Source organism: Balaenoptera musculus, chromosome 6 (genome assembly GCF_009873245.2).
Source record: "Balaenoptera musculus isolate JJ_BM4_2016_0621 chromosome 6, mBalMus1.pri.v3, whole genome shotgun sequence".
NCBI lineage: Eukaryota > Metazoa > Chordata > Mammalia > Artiodactyla > Balaenopteridae > Balaenoptera > Balaenoptera musculus.
In genome coordinates, this window is record NC_045790.1 from 77,493,207 (window position 1) to 77,516,573 (window position 23,367).

The following is a 23,367-nucleotide window of genomic DNA, read 5'->3' on the forward strand; positions in this document are numbered from 1 at the left end:
TTCTGGTCTCCTAAACATAAGCCCCACTGATTTTCAAAGCAAGATGTTCTGGGGGCTCATCTTCCCAATGTAGGACCCCGATGTGGCGATCAGACCCCTCACTCCTTGGGAAGAACCTCTGCAGTTGTGATATTCCTCCCGTTTGTGGGCCGGTGACCCCAGGGGTGTGGTCCAGACTATACTGCGTCTCCACCCCTTATACTCATCTCGTGTAGCTCTTCCCTTATATCTTTAGTTGTGGAAATCTTTTCTGCTAGTCTTCAGGTTGTTCTCAAAGACTGTTGCTCTGAAAATAGCTGTAATTTTGGTGTGCGCATGGGAGGAGCTGAGTCCACGGTCTTCTTACTCTGCCATGTTGGGGAAGCTCCAAAGCCTATTGCTTCTTAAGCAGAGAGGCAGAAGATCCTGGTAACAAACATAGTCTGGTCTCTGAGAGCTGTTGTTCTCTGTGGTCAGTTAGAGATAGCTCAGTGTCCCCTTCAACCCTTAGATGCAGGAATGTTCCCCCCATCATTTATTTTCTTTCTCTTGTTCTGATTTTGTCATCATTTGTCAATTTCTGATGAATAACTTGGCTTTCCCGCTTCTTTTGCCCAGATCCTCATTCTCCCCCAGCCTCCATCCTTCTCCTGACAAACTCTTCTTCATCCTTCAAGATATCCTCTTTGAAAAAGATTTCTCTCTCTGTCATTTCCCTAATTCTTCTACACCAAATTTTAATTTTAAACATCCACATTTTTTTTTTAAAGAAATTCACATTCTTATTGATTGATTGATTGATTGATTGATTGCTGTGTTGGGTCTTCGTTTCTGTGCAAGGGCTTTCTCTAGTTGCAGCGAGCGGGGACCACTCTTCATCGCGTTGCACGGGGCTCTCACTATCGCGGCCTCTCTTGTTGCGGAGCACAGGCTCCAGACGCGCAGGCTCAGTAGTTGTGGCTCACAGGCCCAGTTGCTCGGTGGCATGTGGGATCTTCCCAGACCAGGGCTCGAACCTGTGTCCCCTGCATTGGCAGGCAGATTCTCGACCACTGCGCCACCAGGAAAGCCCCCCAATTTTAATTTTAAAAAATTATCTGGTTTTTTTTTTCCATAAAATTGTGAGCTCCTGACAGGCAGGGGTGGCATTCTTATATTACTGGGAAGAGTTACCCTCTTTCCCAGGTGCCAAATCCAGTACAAAATATGCACTTAAATTAATACTTGTGGGGCTTTCCTGGTGGCGCAGTGGTTGAGAGTCCACCTGCCAGTGCAGGGGACACGGGTTCAAGCCCTCGTCCAGGAGGATCCCACATGCCGCAGAGCAGCTAGGCCCATGCGCCACAACTGCTAAGTCTGCGCTCTAGAGCCCGCGAGCCACAACTACTGAGGCCCGCGTGCCTAGAGCCCATGCTCCACAACAAGAGAGGCCACTGCAATGAGAAGCCCGCGCACTGCAACGAAGAGTAGCCCCCGCTCGCTGCAACTAGAGAAAGTCCGCACACAGCAACAAAGACCCAACGCAGCCAAAAATAAAATAAATTAAATAAAATAAAAATAAATAAATAAATACTTGTGGACTGAATATTGAATAAACACATTGAATGAGTGAAGGTCAATTTGTAGGTGAACAAGTGTTAGCCAGTGTGTTGTATCAGAGTAATGTGGATGAGCCATTTCTGGGGGAAAATGTTGATGTAGTTTTAAACTGATGTGACAAGAGGACTTTCTTAAAGGGAAGAAGTCACTTAACACCAACCAAACAATTACAACAATAGCAAGTCACATTTATTGAGTGCTTACTGTATGCTGACATTTGTTAAAGTGGCTTATATGCATCATCTTCTTAGACTTTTTTACTAATCCCATGAGGTTGTATTTTCTTTTTAATAAATTTATTTATTTATTTTTGGCTGCGTTGGGTCTTAGTTGCTGTGTGCAGGCTTTCTCTAGTTGCAGCGAGGGGGCTACTCTTCGTTGCGGTGCATGGGCTTCTCATTGAGGTGATTTCTCTTGTTGTGGAGTATGGGCTCTAGACGCACGGGCTTCAGTAGTTGTGGCACGTGGGCTCAGTAGTTGTGGCCCGTGGGCTCTAGAGCGCAGGCTCAGTAGTTATGGCTCGTGGGCTTTGTTGCTCCGTGGCATGTGGGATCTTCCTGGACCAGGGCTTGAACCCATGTCCCCTGCATTGGCAGGTGGATTCTTAACCACTGCGCCACCAGGGAAGTCCCAACCATGAGGTTGTTATTATCATCCCCATTTTACAGAAGAGGAAACTGAGGTTTAGAAGGGTTGAGTAAAATCTCATAGATCACACAGGTGCTGAATAGTGGAGCTGGGACTTGAACCCAAGCTCATGTGCCCATTCCACCATTATTGCCAAGTTATATCCATCACCCTGAATAGTACCCTCAAAGCACTGGAGAACACACCATAGAATTTGAACAGTCTCCAAGGCATGCTTTCACAAAAGCATTACACTTCAAAGGAACATGTCTTTAGAAATACATGGAACAGCTAAAGATATTCTGAAAGTTTGCTGATGGGTGAAATTATATATTTGGGTACTTGAGAAGACTTTTAGATGGGGATGAAATTAATTTTGCAGTAGGCAACAACTGAGTGAAAAATAAAACAGATACAAATATGGGGCATGCAAAAAAAATTGTGGAAAATTCAACCTAAACAACCCTAATTAATTAGTATCTGAAGAGCTCAAACCCTCTATGAATCTTACTTTGTGGCAAAGGAACCAATGCCCAATTGCAGAAATGTGAAGTTGTCACATTCTTTCATAAGTGAAATGCAGAAAATGGACTCAGTTCAGGTCTTTTCATGAAAGATCTAGTTTTTTTTCTTTTCCCACAAAGTTTTTTCTCCTTAGGAATTTCTTCACTACAGGACTATTAACAAGCTTTTTAAAATCTGTATTAATGAAAACACATTGCTTAATTATACCACTAATTACAGTCTTCTAGTAATTCCAAAGTCTAGGAGGCACCTATTAACTTGAAACTCAACACAATTTAGAAAATAAACCACAGTGAAATATTCTGGAAGAATAAAAGTACTTTGCTACAAAAGCTTTTGACCTCTTATCATCCCTTTAATGTTCGCCAACTCTCTTGAAGAGTAGGTTTGTGTTGACTGTTACTTTCATGTTATCCACAGTTCCCAGCAGTGGTTGAACCAGATTGAATTCTCATCTGTTCAGAACTGATCCAAATATTGGTTTCCTTTGAAGTCAGTTTTAACTGTGCTTTTGGAATAGCAGAGGAGGATCAGGACTATTTTCCCAATTTTGTTAACCATAGCTGATCGTGGCTTATTTTAATGTGCAACACCTGCCTTTTTGATTTTTAAAGCTATCCAATGAGCCAAGAGTTTGACTTGCTTGGACAGAGAAAGACAAATACTATATGATATCACTTGTATGTGGAATCTAAAAAAGCTGGACTCATAAGAACAGAGAGTAGAAGGGTGGTTACCAGGGGCTGGGAATTGGGGAATTGGAGAGATGTTGTTTAAGGGTAGAGATTTGCAACTAGTAGATAAATAGGTTCTGGAGATCTAATGTGAGTGATTATAGTCAACAATGCTGGATTATAAACTTGAAAGTTGCTAGGAGACTAGATCTTAATTGTTCGCATTACAAAAAAGAAATGATAATTACGTGATGTGATAGAGATGTTAGCTAACACTAAGGTAGTAATTATATTGCAATATATAAATGTATCAAATCAACATGTTGTACACCTTAAATGTATACAATGCTATTTATCAATTATATCTCAAAAAATTAAGTAAAAAATTAAAAGAGTCTGACTGGCTTGAAATCTGTTATGTGATATGGCAAAGTGTGATTTTAACCTTTAAAGACAAGAGAATACTCTTTATCCTCTACCATCCTAATTCTCTAGGGGAAAAGATTAATTGCAAGGGGATAAATGTGCTGCCTGTAATTATGTAGTATGTGTAAGAAAAGGCTAGGTCAAGTGCACAAATACAGCTTCTTTTATAAAACAAGACCTGACCTGAGTGGATAAAAAGCAATGGTGGGAATCAGATCAGGGAAAGAAATCAACCCAGATGTCACTACGTTTTATTATGAAAGTAACAATAACATGGAATCACTTTTAAAAACTTTAGAAACAACCTACACTTATTCTCAGTTAAGACTCCTTATTGGTCCCTGGTTGAACTTTAGAAAGATTTAAGCTGAAAGAAACCAAGTGTTCAGCATGCACCAGTGAAATTCTCCTTAATTTAATGATCGGAGAAGAATAGGATCAGAAGAAGGTTAGATGTAGCATCAAATCCTTAAAAAAAAAAATCTTAAAAGGCCACACATTGTCATATCAACTAGGACTAGGTATAACACTGATTTCTTTCAACAGAATTGAGTAAATATTTGACCTCCAATGTCATTATGGTTAATGTATATTCTAGACCTCAGAGGACACTGAGACGGAAGCTTTGCTTTCTTATTGGCTCCCTAATAGCCTTTGCTTGCTTGGGAAAGACTGATAATATACTGTGTCCTTAACTTAGTGCAGTTCAACTCTTAGCTGTTCAAGAGATAAAACAGTAATGATCTCATCCTTTGATGATTTAAGTTCATGTGATTTGTAAATCAGTACATAGTAATAACCTCTGGGTTAACTATTAACTCTCTGAAAATATTCAGGATTGATATCATTCCTTTATTTAGTTCTGAAAAGATTGAGATGTAGTTGGTGCACATACATGAATGTCCCATAGAATAAAAGATGACAATTACACTAATATTTCTAGAACTTGTATCTCTCTTGCAATTCCCTATAAGGATGCAGCAAACTCCCCCACGTTAAATTACTCATTTTGATAACTATGTGAGAAGATGCCCAGATGGTATTTCTGAGAATGGCATCAAAGCATTTAAAATGCTCATTGGCAACATATCGCATATTTATGTGTGAGTGGAGAGTCATCTTTTGGCTACATTAATGCTGCAAAAATAAACACACTTTGGTCTCTGATGCAAAGTTTAAAGTTCTCATGGCAATATCTGTTTCTTCACTCTGCTTACCAGATACAATAAAATAGTCAACATTTATCTGTCAACTGCATGTGTTAAACACCCACTGTGTGTTTATTATCAGGTGCTATGGAGCCTTAGAAAGACATTCAAGGACTTTATAGTTTAATGGGGGGGAAGGAGAAACACAAACGTGTACACGTAAACAAGCATGGCTGGAGATGTATAAACATACGCACAATCCTGACCATCTGTGCAAAGGCGGAAACTGACTGGAAGGATAAAGGTGGGTGGGTGGAGGGAGTGAAGCAGCTGAAATGAGATGAGTCTTGTTTTGTCAAGGCTGCGTTGGGGTTTGAACGGAACGTGTTCTCCATTTCTCAAAAAGTTGAGAAGTACTATACATACATGAACGGAATTTTTCATTCCATTTTTGGTGCAGCGGGTAGGGGTCCATGGGATTTGAGAGGGGACCGTGTGGAAGTGAGAGAAGCACCCGCGGCAGTGATTTTCAAAGTGTGGTCCTGAGCATCAGCGTCAGGACCAGCGTCAGCATCATCACCGGGGCCGTTATCAGAAATATAAATTCTCAGGCCCCGCCCCAGACTTCCTGACGCAGAAGCTCTGGGAGTGGTGCAGCCGTCCGCGTTTCCACACGCCTGCCGGGCATTCTGATGCTCCCCAGCTGGGGACCGCTGCTCTGTGAGGTGGTGCTGAGGCTGGAGCAAGAGTCGTGTCTCTGAAACAGCAGGTCCAGAGGCCAGCTGTGTCCGCAGGAGGGTTCTAGAAGCAAGCAGCCGGTGACGAGGGGCAGCTGGTGAAGGCCTCGGAGCTCTCTGGCGGGAACTCCACGAGGCTGCACTGGAGCCCTCTGAACTGTGTCAGAGCCGCGATTCTGAGTTAACGTCTTCAGAGAATTCTAACTTTTGCATTTCCTGACTTTTATGAGCGTGTTGAGTGTCGTAATTCCGTGAGGCTTTTAAATGTAATTTCCTTTGCTTTGAAGGAAAAGTTGAGATGGTGGGGAGGGGTTTTTTAGGGGTTGGGTGGTGGCTGGTAGTGAGATGGTAAAAATGGGGAAACCGTTTTCAAAGGGAATAAAGCGTCAGCAAATTTATTCTGTAAAGGCATTGCTGCAAAGCCTGTATACCTTTACCGAAACATGATAAGATAATAATAATAAAAGCTAATATTTATATAGCTCCTGTGATGTGGCAGGCATATTCTAAAGTATTTATGTATGTTGATCCATTAATCCTCAGACCAAGTTCTGGGGTAGGGCCTGTTATTGTTGCCATGTGTTAAAAGAGGCAACTATAGCTCAGAGTGGTTAAGACACTTGCTCAGGGTTACACAGCTAGAGCTGGGACTAGAACCCCAGCTTTCAGACTGTGTTTTTAGCCAGTATTCTATGTTATGCTGCAAGAACTTAAACACTGCATGACAACTATTTCTATTTTGAAAGATTTTTGTGACTCATTGTTCTAAATTGTTTGGCTTTTGAGAATTAGGCTTCAGGGCCTGATGACTTTCTTATTTAATTTTCTGGTTGGCCAGCCGAGTATTTCATGAGTCTAGCCAGTTCTCACAGAAGGTAGCCGAACCTGACTTCTGGGTAGCGTAAATCAGTTACAAAATAAAGGTTAGGCTCAGTGCCAGAGCAAAGCTTGGAAAGACTCTGGAACCCCCCCAGCCAGAACAGTTGAGCCCAGTGTCAGCAAACCCTGAGGGTTAGAAACTCCTAAAAGACCTGGGTTCCCATCTGACAGCATGGAGTGTGAGTTCCATGGCGTGGAGGGAGATAGAGGGAGGAGAAAGGAAGGACTCAGAAAGGTTTTTTTTTTTTTTTTTTTAGTTATTTCTGAGATTTACATTTTAAAGTAATAACTAGAATTATGACATAACATTATACCAGAACATATAAGATTTTTAGAAATTTCATGTAATGTCTGAAACATTTATATTAACATATTTCCATACAAATAACCCAAAGAAAGTTTAGTATTAGCTTTTTGTTTGTTTCTTTGTTTTATACTGCAGGTACTTATTAGTCATCAATTTTATACACATCAGTGTATACATGTCAATCCCAATCGCCCAATTCAGCACACCACCATCCCCACCCCACCATGGTTTTCCCCCCTTGGTGTCCATATGTTTGTTCTCTACATCTGTGTCTCAACTTCTGCCCTGCAGACCGGTTCATCTGTACCATTTTTCTAGGTTCCACATACATGAGTTAATATACGATATTTGTTTTTCTCTTTCTGACTTACTTCACTCTGTATGACAGTCTCTAGATCCATCCACATCTCAACAAATGACTCAATTTCGTTCCTTTTTATGGCTGAGTAATATTCCATTGTATATATGTACCACAACTTCTTTATCCATTTGTCTGTCGATGGGCATTTACGTTGCTTCCATGACCTGGCTATTGTAAATAGTACTGCAATGAATATTGGGGTGCATGTGTCTTTTTGAATTATGGTTTTCTCTGGGTATATGCCCAGTAGTGGGATTGCTGGATCATATGGTAATTCTATTTTTAGTTTTTTAAGGAACCTCCATATTGTTCTCCATAGTGGCTGTATCAATTTACATTCCCACCAACAGTGCAAGAGGGTTCCCTTTTCTCCACACCCTCTCCAGCATTTGTTGTTTGTAGATTTTCTGATGATGCCCATTCTAACTGGTGTGAGGTGATACCTCATTGTAGTTTTGATTTGCATTTCTCTAATACTTAGTGATGTTGAGCAGCTTTTCATGTGCTTCTTGGCCATCTGTATGTCTTCTTTGAAGAAATGTCTATTTAGGTCTTCTGCCCATTTTTGGATTGGGTTGTTTATTTCTTTAATATTGAGCTGCATGAGCTGTTTATATATTTTGGAGATTAATCCTTTTTCCGTTGATTCGTTTGCGAATATTTTCTCCCATTCTGAGGGTTGTCTTTTCGTCTTGTTTATGGTTACCTTTGCTGTGCAAAAGCTTTGAAGTTTCATTAGGTCCCATTTGTTTATTTTTGTTTTTATTTCCATTACTCTAGGAGGTGGATCAAAAAAGATCTTGCTATGATTTATGTCAAAGAGTGTTCTTCCTGTGTTTTCCTCTAAGAGTTTTATAGTGTCCGGTCTTACATTTAGGTCTCTAATCCATTTTGAGTTTATTTTTGTGTATGGTGTTAGGGAGTATTCTAATTTCATTCTTTTACATGTAGCTGTCCAGTTTTCCCAGCACCACTTATTGAAGAGACTGTCTTTTCTCCATTGTATATCTTTGCCTCCTTTGTCATAGATTAGTTGACCATAGGTGTGTGGGTTTATCTCTGGGCTTTCTATCTTGTTCCATTGATCGATGTTTCTGTTTTTGTGCCAGTACCATATTGTCTTGATTACTGTAGCTTTGTAGTGTAGTCTGAAGTCAAGGAGTCTGATTCCTCCAGCTCCGTTTATTTCCCTCAAGACTGCTTTGGCTATTCGGGGTCTTTTGTGTCTCCATACAAATTTTAAGATAATTTGTTCTAGTTCCGTAAAAAATGCCATTGGTAATTTGATAGGGATTGCATTGAATCTGTAGATTGCTTTGGGTAGTATAGTCATTTTCACAATGTTGATTCTTCCAATCCAAGAACATGGTATAACTCTCCATCTGTTTGTATCATCTTTAATTTCTTTCATCAGTGTCTTATAGTTTTCTGCATACAGGTCCTTTGTCTCCCTAGGTAGGTTTATTCCTAGGTATTTTATTCTTTTTGTTGCAATGGTAAATGGGAGTGTTTCCATAATTTCTCTTTCAGATTTTTCATCATTAGTGTATAGGAATGCAAGAGATTTCTGTGCATTAATTTTGTATCCTGCAACTTTACCATATTCATTAATTAGCTCTAGCAGTTTTCTGGTGGCAGTTTTAGGATTCTCTGTGTATAATATCATGTCATCTGCAAACAGTGACAGTTTTACTTCTTCTTTTCCAATTTGTATTCCTTTTATTTCTTTTTCTTCTCTGATTGCTATGGCTAAGACTTCCAGAACTATGTTGAATAATAGTGGTGAGAGTGGACATCCTTGTCTCGTTCCTGATCTTAGAGGAAATGCTTTCAGTTTTTCACCATTGAAAATGATGTGTGCTGTGGGTTTGTCATATATGGCCTTTATTATGTTGAGGTAGGTTCCCTCTATGCCCACTTTTTCTGGAGAGTTTTTATCATAAATGGATGTTGAGTTTTGTCAAAAGCTTTTTCTGCATCTATTGAGATGATCATATGGTTTTTCTTCTTCAATTTGTTACTATGGTGTATCACATTGATTGATTTGCATATATTGAAGAATCCTTGCATCCCTGGGATAAATCCCACTTGATCGTGGTGTATGATCCTTTTAATGTGTTGTTGGATTCTGTTTGCTAGTATTTTGTTGAGGATTTTTGCATCTATATTCATCAGTGATATTGGTCTGTAATTTTCTTTCTTTGTAGTGTCTTTGTCTGGTTTTGGTACCAGGGTGATGGTGTCCTCATAGAATGAGTTTGGGAGTGTGCCTTCCTCTGCAATTTTTTGGAAGAGTTTGAGAAGGATAGGTGTTAGCTCTTCTCTAAATGTTTGATAGAATTCACCTGTGAAGCCATCTGGTCCTGGACTTTTGTTTGTTGGAAGATTTTTAATCACAGTTTCAATTTCATTACTTGTGATTGGTCTGTTCATATTTTCTGTTTCTTCCTGGTTCAGTCTTGGAAGGTTATACCTTTCTAAGAATTTGTCCATTTCTTCCAGGTTGTCCATTTTATTGGCATAAAGTTGCTTGTAGTAGTCTCTTAGGATGCTTTGTATTTCTGCAGTGTCTGTTGTAACTGTTCCGTTTTCATTTCTGATTTTATTGATTTGAGTCCTCTCCCTCTTTTTCTTGATGAGTCTGGCTAATGGCTTATCAATTTTGTTTATCTTCTCAAAGAACCAGCTTTTAGTTTTATTGATCTTTGCTATTGTTTTCTTTGTTTCTATTTCATTTATTTCTCCTCTGATCTTTATGATTTCTTTCCTTCTGCTAACTTTGGGTTTTGTTTGTTCTTCTTTCTCTAGTTTCTTTAGGTGTAAGGTTAAATTGTTTACTTGAGATTTTTCTTGTTTCTTTAGGTAGGCTTGTATAGCTATAAACTTCCCTCTTAGAACTGCTTTTGCTGCATCCCATAGGTTTTGGGTCATCGTGCTTTCATTGTCATTTGTCTCTAGGTATTTTTTGATTTCTTCTTTGATTTCTTCAGTGATCTCTTGGTTATTTAGTAACATATTGTTTAGCCTCCATGTGTTTGTCTTTTTTACGTTTTTTTCCCTGTAATTCATTTCTAATCTCATAGCATTGTGGTCAGAAAAGATGCTTGATATGATTTCAATTTTCCTAAATTTACTGAGGCTTGATTTGTGACCCAAGATGTGATCTATCCTGGAGAATGTTCCATGCGCACTTGAGAAGAACGTGTAATCTGCTGTTTTTGGATGGAATGTCCTATAAATATCAATTAAATCTATCTGGTCTATTGTGTCGTTTAAAGCTTCTGTTTCCTTATTTATTTTCATTTTGGATAATCTGTCCATCGGTGTAAGTGAGGTGTTAAAGTTCCCCCACTATTATTGTGTTACTGTCGATTTCCTCTTTTATAGCTGTTAGCCGTTGCCTTATGTATTGAGGTGCTCCTATGTTGGGTGCATATATATTTATAATTGTTATATCTTCTTCTTGGATTGATCCCTTCATCATTATGTAGTGTCCTTCCTTGTCTCTTGTAACATTCTTTATTTTAACGTCTATTTTATCTGATATGAGTATAGCTACTCCAGCTTTCTTTTGATTTCCATTTGCATGGAATATCTTTTTCCATCCCCTCACTTTCAGTCTGTATGTGTCCCTAGGTCTGAAGTGGTTCTCTTGTAGACAGCATATAAATGGGTCTTGTTTTTGTATCCATTCAGCAAGCCTGTGTCTTTTGGTTTGAGCATTTAGTCCATTCATGTTTAAGGTAATTATCAATATGTATGTTCCTATGACCATTTTCTGAATTGTTTTGGGTTTGTTCTTGTAGATCCTTTTCTTCTCTTGTGTTTCCCACTTAGAGAAGTTCCTTTAGCATTTGTTGTAGAGCTGGTTTGGTGGTGCTGAAGTCTCTTAGCTTTTGCTTGTCTGTAAAGCTTTTGATTTCTGCATCGAATCTGAATGGGATCCTTGCTGGGTAGAGTAATCTTGGTTGTAGGTTGTTCCCTTTCATCACTTTAAGTATATCATGCCACTCCCTTCTGGCTTGTAGAGTTTCTGCTGAGAAATCAGCTGTTAACCTTATGGGAGTTCCCTTGTATGTTATTTGTCGTTTTTCCCTTGCTGCTTTCAATAATTTTTCTTTGTCTTTAATTTTTGCCAATTTGATTACTATGTGTCTCGGTGTGTTTCTCCTTGGGTTTATCCTGTATGGGACTCGCTGCACTTCCTGGACTTGGGTGGCTATTTCCTTTCCCATGTTAGGGAAGTTTTCGACTATAATCTCTTCAAATATTTTCTCTGGTCCTTTCTCTCTCTCTTCTCCTTCTGGGGCCCCTATAATACGAATGTTGTTGCGTTTGATGTTGTCCCAGAGGTCTCTTAGGCTGTCTTCATTTCTTTTCATTCTTTTTTCTTTATTCTGTTCTGCAGCAGTGAATTCCACCATTCTGTCTTCCAGGTCACTTATCTGTTCTTCTGCCTCAGTTATTCTGCTATTGATTCCTTCTAGTGTAGTTTTCATTTCATTTCTTGTATTGTTCATCTCTGTTTGTTTGTTCTTTAATTCTTCTAGGTCTTTGTTAAGCATTTCTTGCATCTTCTCGATCTTTGCCTCCATTCTTTTTCCGAGGTCCTGGATCATCTTCACTATCATTATTCTGAATTCTTTTTCTGGAAGGTTGCCTATCTCCACTTCATTTAGTTGTTTTTCTGGGGTTTTATCTTGTTCCTTCATCTGGTACATAGCCCTCTGTCTTTTCATCTTGTTTATCTTTCTGTGAATGTGGTTTTTGTTCCACAGGCTGCAGGATTGTAGTTCTTCTTGCTTCTGCTCTCTGCCCTCTGGTGGATGAGGCTATCTAAGAGGCTTGATGGGAGGGACTGGTGGTGGGTAGAGCTGACTGGTGCTCTGGTGGGCAGAGCTCAGTAAAACTTTAATCCACTTGACTCTTAATGGGTGGGGCTGGGTTCCCTCCCTGTTGGTTGTTTTGCCTGAGGCAACCCAACACTGGAGCCTACCTGGGCTCTTTGGTGGGGCTAATGGCAGACTCTGGGAGGGCTCACGCCAAGGAGTACTTCCCAGAACTTCTGCTGCCAGTGTCCTTTTCCCCACGGTGAGCCACAGCCACCCTCCACCTCTGCAGGAGACCCTCCAACACTAGCAGATAGGTCTGGTTCAGTCTCCCCTGGGGCCACGCTCCTTCCCCTGGGTCCCGATGCACACACTACTTTGTGTGTGCCCTCCAAGAGTGGAGTCTCTGTTTCCCCCAGTCTTGTCGAAGTCCTGCAATCAATTCCCACTAGGCTTCAAATTCTGATTCTCTAGGAATTCCTCCTCCCGTTGCTGGACCCCTAGGTTGGGAAGCCTGACGTGGGGCTCAGAACCTTCACTCCAGTGGGTGGACTTGTGTGGTATAAGTGTTCTCCAGTCTGTGAGTCACCCACCCAGCAGTTATGGGATTTGATTTTACTGTGATTGCGCCCCTCCTACCATCTCATTTTGTCTTCTCCTTTGTCTTTGGATGTGGGGTATCTTTTTTGGTGAGTTCCAGTGTCTTCCTGTCGATGATTATCCAGCAGCTAGTTTTGATTCTGGTGTTCTCACAAGAGGGAGTGAGAGCACGTCCTTCTACCCCGCCATCTTGGTTCCTCTCCGGTCAGTTTGTTGATATCATTTTGTCTTCTGGGGGTCATTCTCAGGATAAACATTCATTGGTGAAGGGCATTGGCTTTGGGGTTGGATGACGGCTTGAGTTTGAGGCCTGATTCCTTCCCTTGCTAGATGTGGAAACCTACTGCTATGCTTCAGTTTTCCTCACTTATGAAACACAGGTAGTATTAGTGCTGGCCTTAGTGTTGTTGAGAGGATTAAATAAATGGTACACTTAAAGTTCTTTAAACAGTGCCTGGCATAAAGCAAGCACCAAATAGGTGTCAATTCTTATCCTTCTTGTTTACTGACCTGCTGCTACCTGCCTGGCACTGTTCTACAATCTTTTGAGAACGCTGATGACCAGGTACCACTGTTTTTCACATCAGCGCTAGGACTTCGGTATCTCCCATTTTGCAGGGGACGAAACTGAGTCTCAGTGGGGTCATTTGCCTGAGGTAACACAAGCAGGGAGTGGCACAGTGAGGCTTTAACTGGGGTGGGCCTGAGCCCATGGCTTGGTGGCACTGCTGTCGCCCCTCCCACAGGCAGCCATTGTGCCGACATTCACCCCCACTGGATTGAAAGAATTGGCTCTGGGCCCCTGGGTAAACTGATACTGAATTATTGCTTTATTCACGCTTTTAAAAACTGGGTTTAAAGTGGCTTTTAATCACTTTCCTCAAACTTTTACCACTGTGGAAATCCTCCCGATTCATTGGCTTATGGATATATCAGCCCAAGAACTGTTTGATGGGACCTGGTGATTTGCTTGTGATTTTCCGACCACCGTGTGATGGATAAGTGGTTTGAGTCACAAATGCATGGGACTTCCTCTGTGGGAACGAATGTAGATGCTGCAGTCACATTCCCTGACACTTCTCACACTTAACATTGCACTGTCACTAACACATTGGCATCATAAACTTGGAGCTCTCTGTCCATTGTTTACATACGAAGGAGCAGCTGGTCCAGATCAGGAGAGAGGTCTACTATGACCTCTGACCTCTTCCCAAGCCTGGGTTGCTGTCAAGGTCATTGCTAGTCACAGCACTCCACTTCCTGTTGCTGCAAATTTAATTTATTGTTCTCTGACCAGTCCCGCAACAGGTTTGGACTTCTTTAGTAGGTTGTTTTCTCCCCTTGGTGCCTTACTGTGTCTGTGTCAGACAAGGCAGGGAGTATTGGGGACCCCAAAATAGATGCCCTAGATGTGAGAGACTGTAATTCAAGGGGTATATTCATGGGCATTTAGCTCATATCTCTGTATGTTTTACTGCTATTTACACAGCACATCTTTTGACTTTATAATATTTACTTTAAAGTATACTGTATGCCAAGAAAATACAGAAGCAAGAAGCAAAATTCACAGTACCAGTGACTACATAAACCTAGAAACAGAGACTGTATTTGACTTTTCGTTACCAGATTGAAACATATAGAATTGCCAATACAAAATATTTTTGACCTATAAAAACAGAATGCCCCTTGGGAAACAAAGGAGTTAAAATCAGGTGAGGAAAAAAAAGATTCAAAAATATCAAAATGAAAGCCCCCCCCCCCCAGCCTCCATATATTATCAAGACAAATGATAACTGAGGAATTTTTGCTAGAAAATTTAGCAATATCTTTTATTGGAGAGGGGTGAGCAGTCTTTAAAACTTGGGAAAGATGAATTTGATAAGACAAAATATCAGAGGAAAAATATGAGGGGCACTGACTTAACCCATCTGAGTCTCAGTTTTCTCATTTGTAGAATGGGAACATTGTACTGGATGATTCAATGTGAAGAGTGTGAGACTTGATGGACACTTGAAATAGGCATGGGATTTGAAAAGCAGCTCTCCTTAAGTCAGGATGCTCCAAAATAGAAAAAAATTTTGAAGAAGTATGGCAAAGGCAGATCAATTTGGGATTGGTATCTTTATTTATCTTTCCAAGGCCTGTTTAAGCTTAACATTAAACAGAAGCATTCCTAAGTTGCTACATTCCATGGAATTTTAGACATTCACAGGTCTCATGCCCAGCATAAAAAAGAAAAAAAAAGAAAGGAAAACAGAAAAAAAATCCATTTTCAGCTTTGACCACAAACAGGAGGTGATTCTTGTTACCATCAGTCTTGAAAACATCTTCCCCCATCTCAGTGTGGCAAAGGGCATAAAACACACACCCTCACCCTCCTCAGAGGATACTAGGAGCTACAGGCAGCTGTGGACAAGAGGGAACCTTTTCTGGGCAGTTAATAAGCCAATCAGGTAAGAGCATTTTACAGATGCTTTGGAGAGAAGCAAAGTCTTTTTGGCAATATCCTGATAATGTCCATATTTTTTAGCAAATCCATCAATAAGGACTAAAGTCAGTTCTTCAAATGGGAATGTAATCCCTATTCAAGGATGTGGCATGATGCTAATAGGTAACATTTCCAAAATACCAATAATATGCCAGACACTCTTCCAAGTGTTTTATTTTTATGCTTTTTATTTTTCTCTTAACATCTTTATTAGACTATAATTGCTTTACAATGGTGTGTTATTTTCTGCTTTATAACAAAGTGAATCAGTTATACATATACATATGTCCCCATATCTCTTCCCTCTTGCACCTCCCTCCCTCCCACCCTCCCTATCCCACCCCTCTAGGTGGTCACAAAGCACCGAGCTGATCTCCCTGTGCTATGCGGCTGCTTCCCACTAGCTATCTATTTCACGTTTGGTAGTGTATATATGTCCATGCCGCTCTCTCACTTTGTCCCAGCTTACCCTTCCCCCTCCCCATATCCTCAAGTCCATTCTCTAGTAGGTCTGCATCTTTATTCCCATCTTGCCCCTAGGTTCTTCTGACCATTTTCTTTTTTTTTTTTTTTTAGATTCCATATATATGTGTTAGCATAAGGTATTTGTTTTTCTCTTTCTGACTTACTTCACTCTGTATGACAGTCTCTAGGTCCATCCACCTCACTACAAATAACTCAGTTTCATTCCTTTTTATGGCTGAATAATATTCCATTGTATATATGTGCCACATCTTCTTTATCCATTCATCTGTTGATGGCACTTAGGTTGCTTCCATGTCCTGGCTATTGTAAATAGAGGTGCAATGAACATTTTGGTACATGTCTTTTTTTGGATTATGGTTTTCTCAGGGTATATGCCCAGTAGTGGGATTGCTGGGTCATATGGTACTTTTATTTTTAGTTTTTTGAGGAACCTCTATACCGTTCTCCATAGTGACTGTATCAATTTACATTCCCACCAACAGTGCAAGAGGGTTCCCTTTTCTCCACACCCTCTCCAGCATTTATTGTTTGTAGATTTTTTGATGATGGCCATTCTGACCGGTGTGAGATGATATCTCATTGTAGTTTTGATTTGCATTTCTCTAATGATTAATGATGTTGAGCATTCTTTCATGTGTTTGTTGGCAATCTGTATATCTTCTTTGGAGAAATGTCTGTTTAGGTCTTCTGACCATTTTTGGATTGGGTTGTTTGTTTTTTTGATATTGAGCTGCATGAGTTCCTTGTATGTTTTGGAGATTAATCCTTTGTCAGTTGCTTCATTTGCAAATATTTTCTCCCATCCCGAGGGTTGTCTTTTCGTCTTGTTTATGGTTTCCTTTGCTGTGCCAAAGCTTTTAAGTTTCATTAGGTCCCATTTGTTTATGTTTGTTTTTGTTTCCATTTCTCTAGGAGGTGGGTCAAAAAGGATCTTGCTGTGACTTATGTCACAGAGTGTTCTTCCTATGTTTTCCTCTAAGAGTTTGATGGTGTCTGGCCTTACATTTAGGTCTTTAATCCATTTTGAGTTTATTTTTGTGTATGGTGTTAGGGAGTGTTTTAATTTCATTCTTTTACATGTAGTTGTCCAGTTTTCCCAGCACCACTTATTGAAGAGGCTGTCTTTTCTCCACTGTATATTCTTGCTTCCTCTGTCAAAGATAAGGTGACCATATGTGCGTGGGTTTATCTCTGGGCTTTCTATCCTGTTCCATTGATCTATATTTCTGTTTTTGTGCCAGTACCATACTGTCTTGATTACTGTAGCTTTGTAGTACAGTCTGAAGTCTGGGAGCCTGATTCCTCCAGCTCTGTTTTTCTTTCTCAAGATTGCTTTGGCTATTCGGGGTCTTTTGTGTTTCCATACAAATTGTGAAATTTTTTGTTCTAGTTCTGTGAAAACTGCCAGTGGTAGTTTGAAAGGGATTGCATTGAATCTGTAGATTGCTTTGGGTAGTAGAGTCATTTTCACAATGTTGATTCTTCCAATCCAAGAACATGGTATATCTCTCCATCTATTTGTATCATCTTTAATTTGTTTCATCAGTGTCTTACAGTTTTCTGCATACAGGTCTTTTGTCTCCTTAAGTAGGTTTATTCCTAGATATTTTATTCTTTTTGTTGCAATGGTAAATGGGAGTGTTTTCTTAATTTCACTTTCAGATTTTTCACCAAGTGTTTTAAATGAATTAACTCTCTTAATCTTGATAGCTCTCTGAGTTCAGTACTGCTTATACAGATGATAAAACTGAGGCACAGCTGGAATGTAAATGTTGGCAGTCCACACACAAATGGTTAGGAAAAGCTGGACAACCCAGGGAGTAGAGAAACTTAACAAGGAACAGAAGCATTCTTTTAGTTGGGAATAGTGGGAGGAGCTGGATGTTTCTATCCTAGTCCTACTATGATTCATTTAGTAGAACAATGATACTATATGTCATTTAATTATATCACACACACGTAGTTCTCATACTCAGCTACTCTGTTTTCTTCATAAATCCTAAGATAATGAGCCTTTCCGGGTATTGTTAGAGGTAGATAACTGTACAGGTGGGGCCGCATCTGATATTGCAGTATCAGTGCTGGGTTTGGTGTCCTTCCAGCCTTGGTTAAAATCCCAACTTCACTATTCATCAGCTGTGTGACCCAAGTAAATTGCCTGATGTCACCCATATGTAAAAAAGGCTTAACAGTACTTACTTCACAGAGCTGTTGGGAGGTTTAAATGAGATCATATGAATAGTTAGCACAGTACGTAGCACATAGCAGATGCTTAGGAAACAGTGACAACAGTAGCTATTTCTAGAGTCACCTAACAAAATAAGCCACCTCATTTCACAATGCTTATTTTTCCAGGTTTAACTGGGTGTGACACCCTATGAACTTGTTTCTTAAGGTACTTCAGTGGACCCAGCAGATAGAAATATGTTTAAAGTAATGAGCTTGTTCATTATCTTGCTAATTTTATGGGTCAGTCAAACAGGATCTACATGATCCTGGAAATGAAGTGATGAAGACAGTGCTGCTAAGCTGGGATTTCTGGTGCGGCAGCTCTTCCCATAAGATGCCTCTGCTAGACTTCCCTTTGCTTTTTCTACCCCTGTGCTGGAAGCCAGAGCTATGTGTATTTTCGTTCTCAGCGTTCTCATATGTTGATTTTTTTTTCACCTACTAAAATGTAGTAAGCTTAAGAAAAGTTCAATTAAAATGAAACATAAATATTTTCTTTCTTACTGTGTCATTAAAAACTCTGCCCCCACGCCTGAAGTTACTTGGCATCCACCCAAAGGAAACATTTTTCCCTCTTGGCCCCTGCTGTTTAAGGCATAGAGGAAACAGATCTGCTTAGTCTGTCTCAACAGGATCCTTGCATGGGGAGAGGAGCAAAGGTTTCAAAGGCCTGGAAAAGAGAGTACAAAGTAGAAAAGTAAGCCAAGAGAAAAAAGATGGAGCATGAACACTAAAAGAGGGAGAGAAGAAAATGATTTCGTAAGACAAGCCTATAATGGACAGTTTCTGGAGGATAGCATATTACCTTGGGTTTCTGCCTCAAAGGTATAAAGCTCACTGTTAGGTAATGACCTGCTCCAGAAGAGAGTCCAATATAGCATTATTCCTGACAATTTCTAGTGGATTCCCACGTTATTCAACACAGCTAGTACTTCAAGTTTATGTTATGAGGTGAGATCATCTTCACCAGCATCGGTAGCACTAATATTTACTGAGCATTTACTATCGCTATGAAGCTAACAAGGATTAGTTTCTTTAATCCTTAAAAAATCTTATGAGCCAGCTATGATTATAATCCCAACTTTAAAGGTGGGAAGTTCAGGGAGGTTACAATTAGTAGAGGGTGGATCCTGGATTTAAATCCCGGCAGCTGGACTCCAGTACTTGTGCCCTGAATCTTACTCAATTGTACACTCCATTTGTTGGACACCTTTTCAAAGTTCTTCCTACTATAACTCCTCTTCCTCCTCTTCCTCTTAATCTTCTGCCTTCCCCTGTTTACATGGATCCCATCCACAGAGTCAGGTTCTATTTTGTAAGTGGTGGATCATCCAATTCTATTTCCTATCACAGAGCTAAGGTATTCCTACCAGTCATCTTTCCAATAGACACTAATCCAGTGGAATCAGTATTCCATTGCCAGAAAAAATTCAAATAGAGGGAACTGCTCCATCTAGAGTTCCATCTTGCAAATAAGTTCAGTTATTTTCATTTATTGCTCTTCCTCCCTTCCTCCCTTCCCCAGAAACTTTTGCCTTGTCTAAACATTATGCTTTTATTCCAGGTTTGGCCCCAAATAAACTGATCTATGGTGGCGCGCACGGAGAGCGGCTTCCTGTGGATATTGGGAGGGCAGCACATTCCTTTTCATCTTCTCTTTTCTAAACAAATATATCTCTGTTTCAATCTTTCTTCCCATGTGCTGAACACTCTCTTTTTCTTTCTTTCATCCATTTAGCATGTCAATTTCTGTTCCGCTCACATTAAAGCAAGAGTCAAAACTGAGGTGAGGATGGGTGATTGCTTTACAACGTTCTCATTTTAATCAGCCCATCCTTACATTCATGTAGAAAAATTTCATCCTGAAAAGTGACACAGAGACTGCTGAAATCCAGATAAGAGTTTCTCTGATATTCATCCATTGAGGAGCTTGACATGTAAAGAGGATACAGAGTTTTTTACTTTCAAAGTCCTATTCCAAATAAGATAAATCCCTGCCGCTTAAAAGCAGTGGTTGCTAAACCCTTAAAAGTGGTTGGGCAAAACGGTTCCCAGAGAAGATTGGCTTCTTGTGGTTATGTATGAACATAATGTCTCTTCAGTTATCAGGTATATTACATTTGCTAGCTGTGTGACTTCCTTTTTTCTTTAATAAATTTATTTATTTATTTATTTATTTTTGGCTGTGTTGGGTCTTCGTTGCTGTGCACAGGCTTTCTCTAGTTGTGGCGAGTGGGGGCTACTCTTTGTTGTGGTGCATGGGCTTCTCATTGCGGTGGCCTCTCGTTGTGGAGCACGGGCTCTAGGCGTGCGGGCTTCAGTAGTTGCAGCACGCGGGCTCAGTAGTTGCAGCATGTGGACACAGAGCGCGCAGCCTTTAGTAGTTGTGGCACGCGGGCTCAGTAGTTGTGGCACATGGGCTTAGTTGCTCCGCGGCCTGTGGGATCTTCCCGGACCAGGGCTTGAACCCATGTCCCTTGCATTGGCAGGCAGATTCTTAACCACTGCGCCACCAAGGAAGTCCCTAGCTATGTGACTTTGAGTAATTTATGTAGTTCAGTTTCCTCATCTATGAAATGAAGATGATAAAAATAACTACCTCATAGGGTTGTCATGAGGAATAAATTATAAATATATCTTAAGACTTTACTTAACACTGGAAGTTCAATATGTGTTAACCTATTATTATCATTCATTTAAAATGCTAGACCTTCTCTTTCTTATTTTAGTAGTATCAATTTGCCACCCATACGTTCTTCCTCCCTCCTTTCCTCCCTCCCTCCCTGCCTTCCTCCCTTCCTTCCTTCCTTCCTTCCTTCCTTCCTTCCTTCTGAATGTGTTTATTTAGTAACTGGTATGTGCCAGACACTGTGCTAGGCTATGGAATACAATGGTAAGCAAAAAGAGATAGTGTCCCTGCCTTTACAGATCTTACAGTCTAGTGGGGAGACCAGGCAGAAATTAAACAATCATACAAGAGTATGTACATGTCCTGTGATACATTCTTTGAAGGATTCATGAGCTGGTTGATGATGTCAAAGGAGTTTGAAACATGGGGATTTGGCCTAACCAGGGTGGAGAGGGCATTCCTTTAGCATCCTTCAGGAGCTGATATGAGTTAAGAGCTAAAAGGTGAGTAGGAGAGACAACTTGGCAAAGCAGGGGGGGAGAAATGTTCCAGGCGGTGGAATCTGGGTGAGGAGAGCAGAGGGAGTGAGGAGGGAGGGACATGATGCAACAAGAAAAGGGAAAAGGGTGGGAGGCACAGATTATGCAGAGCTTCTCGACCAAGTCCACCAGCTAAGTGTTTGGAGCAATGGGGATCCAGAGAAAAAATTTAGGCTAGGTTTTATGTGTATGTGTGGGGTATTTAGACTTTAGTGGTTTTATTTGAGCTTCCAAAAGAGTGCTATGAATGAATTACTGTGAACTAATACTGTGAATTAGTGAGTTACTGTGAATTAATGTAAAGACAGATTTGGAGTGGGCTAAACAGGATGTGAGAGACCAGTTAGAAGGCTCTTGCAGTAATTTACGAGAGAGATGACATCAGTTTAGACTAGGCTGGTGGTGGCCAAGGTGGAATGATGTGGAAGGACGTGAGCGGCCTTTAACGAATAAAATTCCTAACATTTGGAGATGGATGAGGTTAGGGATCGGGGAAGAAGAGCTGGGTGCCGTGGATGACTTCATTAATCCTAATGAGAGTGAACATTTTCTCTTTTGTTTCCCTCCGGTGCCCAAGAAGTATAGACTGGTATAATATGTGGGGTCTTTATAGAGTTGAAATTGTTAGCAGACCCGAAACATTTGAGAAAGGCCGCTTAGGTGTGCTTTTTATTTAGCCAAAATAAAAGAGGAAGTTGACCTTCAACCCTTGTCTTTGTTTTGTTCCAGCAGCAGAAATCATTTTTGGTTGCTCTCTGACTCGAGTAAACAACACTCCCTGTCACCTTATCCCTTTGACGGTCAGTTCCACTTCTATATTTTCACTGGGACATGATTCTCACTGACAGGAGAAAGTTCAGCACCCAGGCCTGCAGCTGTGAAAATACTTGCTCCTCTCCAGAGCTATTAGTACTTCTGGGAAACCTGTCACAGTGCCAACCACTTACTGGTCCTGAAGTGACCCTGTTATTTTGGGAGATAGTAAAGGAAACGATATTTTAAAAACCCCGAGTAGTACTCTCTTTGGGCATTGAAAGGTGTAAGTGATAAAATGCTCACTATACTTAAAGGCCAGAGGTAAACGGGTGCTGGATACTCCCCAGGCTGCTTCTGTGTGTCAGCAAAATCTATCTGAGCTTGGCAAAATAACCCAGGACCGAAGCGTTCTCTTCAGTTGAATAATCAGACAACAAGAGGCAGGCAGTTAGGTTAGGCAGAAGTTAGGCAGAAAAGCTAACTTCTTCTGTTCCTGCTTTAGAATTTTTATTACAAACAAAACACAGTCCTTAGGCAGATTTAAGAGCACAGGAAGAAGACTTTAGGTTTTGAACTGCTGTCAGTGGAGCCCACGTTTTATTTACCTCTGTCTCTAAGCGCATCCACGGTGCTTGTCACATAGTAGATACTCAATGAACGTTGGTTGGATAAAGGATTCATGTATGTTTTCATGGGTATTTATATGGTATAGTGAGTCAATTATTTTTGCCCCTGTCTGTAGAGATGGGTGCTTCCTGTACTCCATATTTTTTTTGAATACTATTTAGCTACAAGGATGTTCTAAAATAAGAAGGAAATCAGTTTTAGTACAATTTTACATGTTCTGATAGATACACTTGCTGACTAGGTGCAGCTGTGGATTTTCTCCCTGGAAGAAGCTTTTGCAACCTAAATTGCACTAGAATGAGGTTATTGATGTGGGAGGTAGGGAAAGTAAGGTAAAACTCACACCTTAATTTCTAGACAGGATTTCTATTTTAAAAACCAATTCCAAGTGCTTCTTGTATACCTGGCATAGGCACTGGAGATTTACCAATGATTTGTGATTTGAAATGACCCAGAACAGGCCCAGTGGTTCCCCTGTCCTTTGAAGCAGTTGATCTGTTCTCTTGATTGCTGATCTGTACTTTCCCACCATCAGCTTCCTAGTCAGGGCTCCATTCCTTCTCTTTACCTTCATTTTCATACTACTCTAGTCTTGACTTCTTGTTGCTAGATTACTCTGTTACTGGTTCTCAAATGGTGGTTCCCAGACCAGCAGCATTAGCATTGTCTGGGAACTTACTATTAGAAATGAAAATCCTTGGGCCTCACCCTGGACCTACTCAAGAAGAAACTGGCCATGGGACCCAGCAATTTTAACAAGCACATAATCTCAAATGTGAGAACCACTGCTGATATAAAGCTCAGTTCTGAGCATGTCACCTCTTTGTTCAACACCCTTTATTGCCTTCCTTGTCAGCGACCGTGTAACCATGTGTTTGTATGTCCTTCTACAATAGAGCAACAGCTTCTGTTTCCCGATCCA

The 23,367-nt window shown here is 40.5% G+C and overlaps 2 protein-coding genes across 2 annotated transcripts in view; one reads left to right on the top strand and one right to left on the bottom strand.

Moving 5' to 3' along the window:
- LOC118896380 (spermatogenesis-associated protein 31D4-like) overlaps positions 1-23,367 on the top strand; it is a 210,364-nt gene that overhangs the window by 125,637 nt on the left and 61,360 nt on the right. The gene's annotated exons all lie outside the window — the stretch shown is intronic.
- Positions 1-23,367, bottom strand: part of LOC118896379 (heat shock protein 75 kDa, mitochondrial-like) — a 74,675-nt gene that overhangs the window by 47,923 nt on the left and 3,385 nt on the right. Inside the window, 1 exon segment of the mRNA XM_036854154.1 lies at positions 5,493-5,779. Coding sequence (XP_036710049.1) covers positions 5,493-5,779 — 287 coding nt within the window.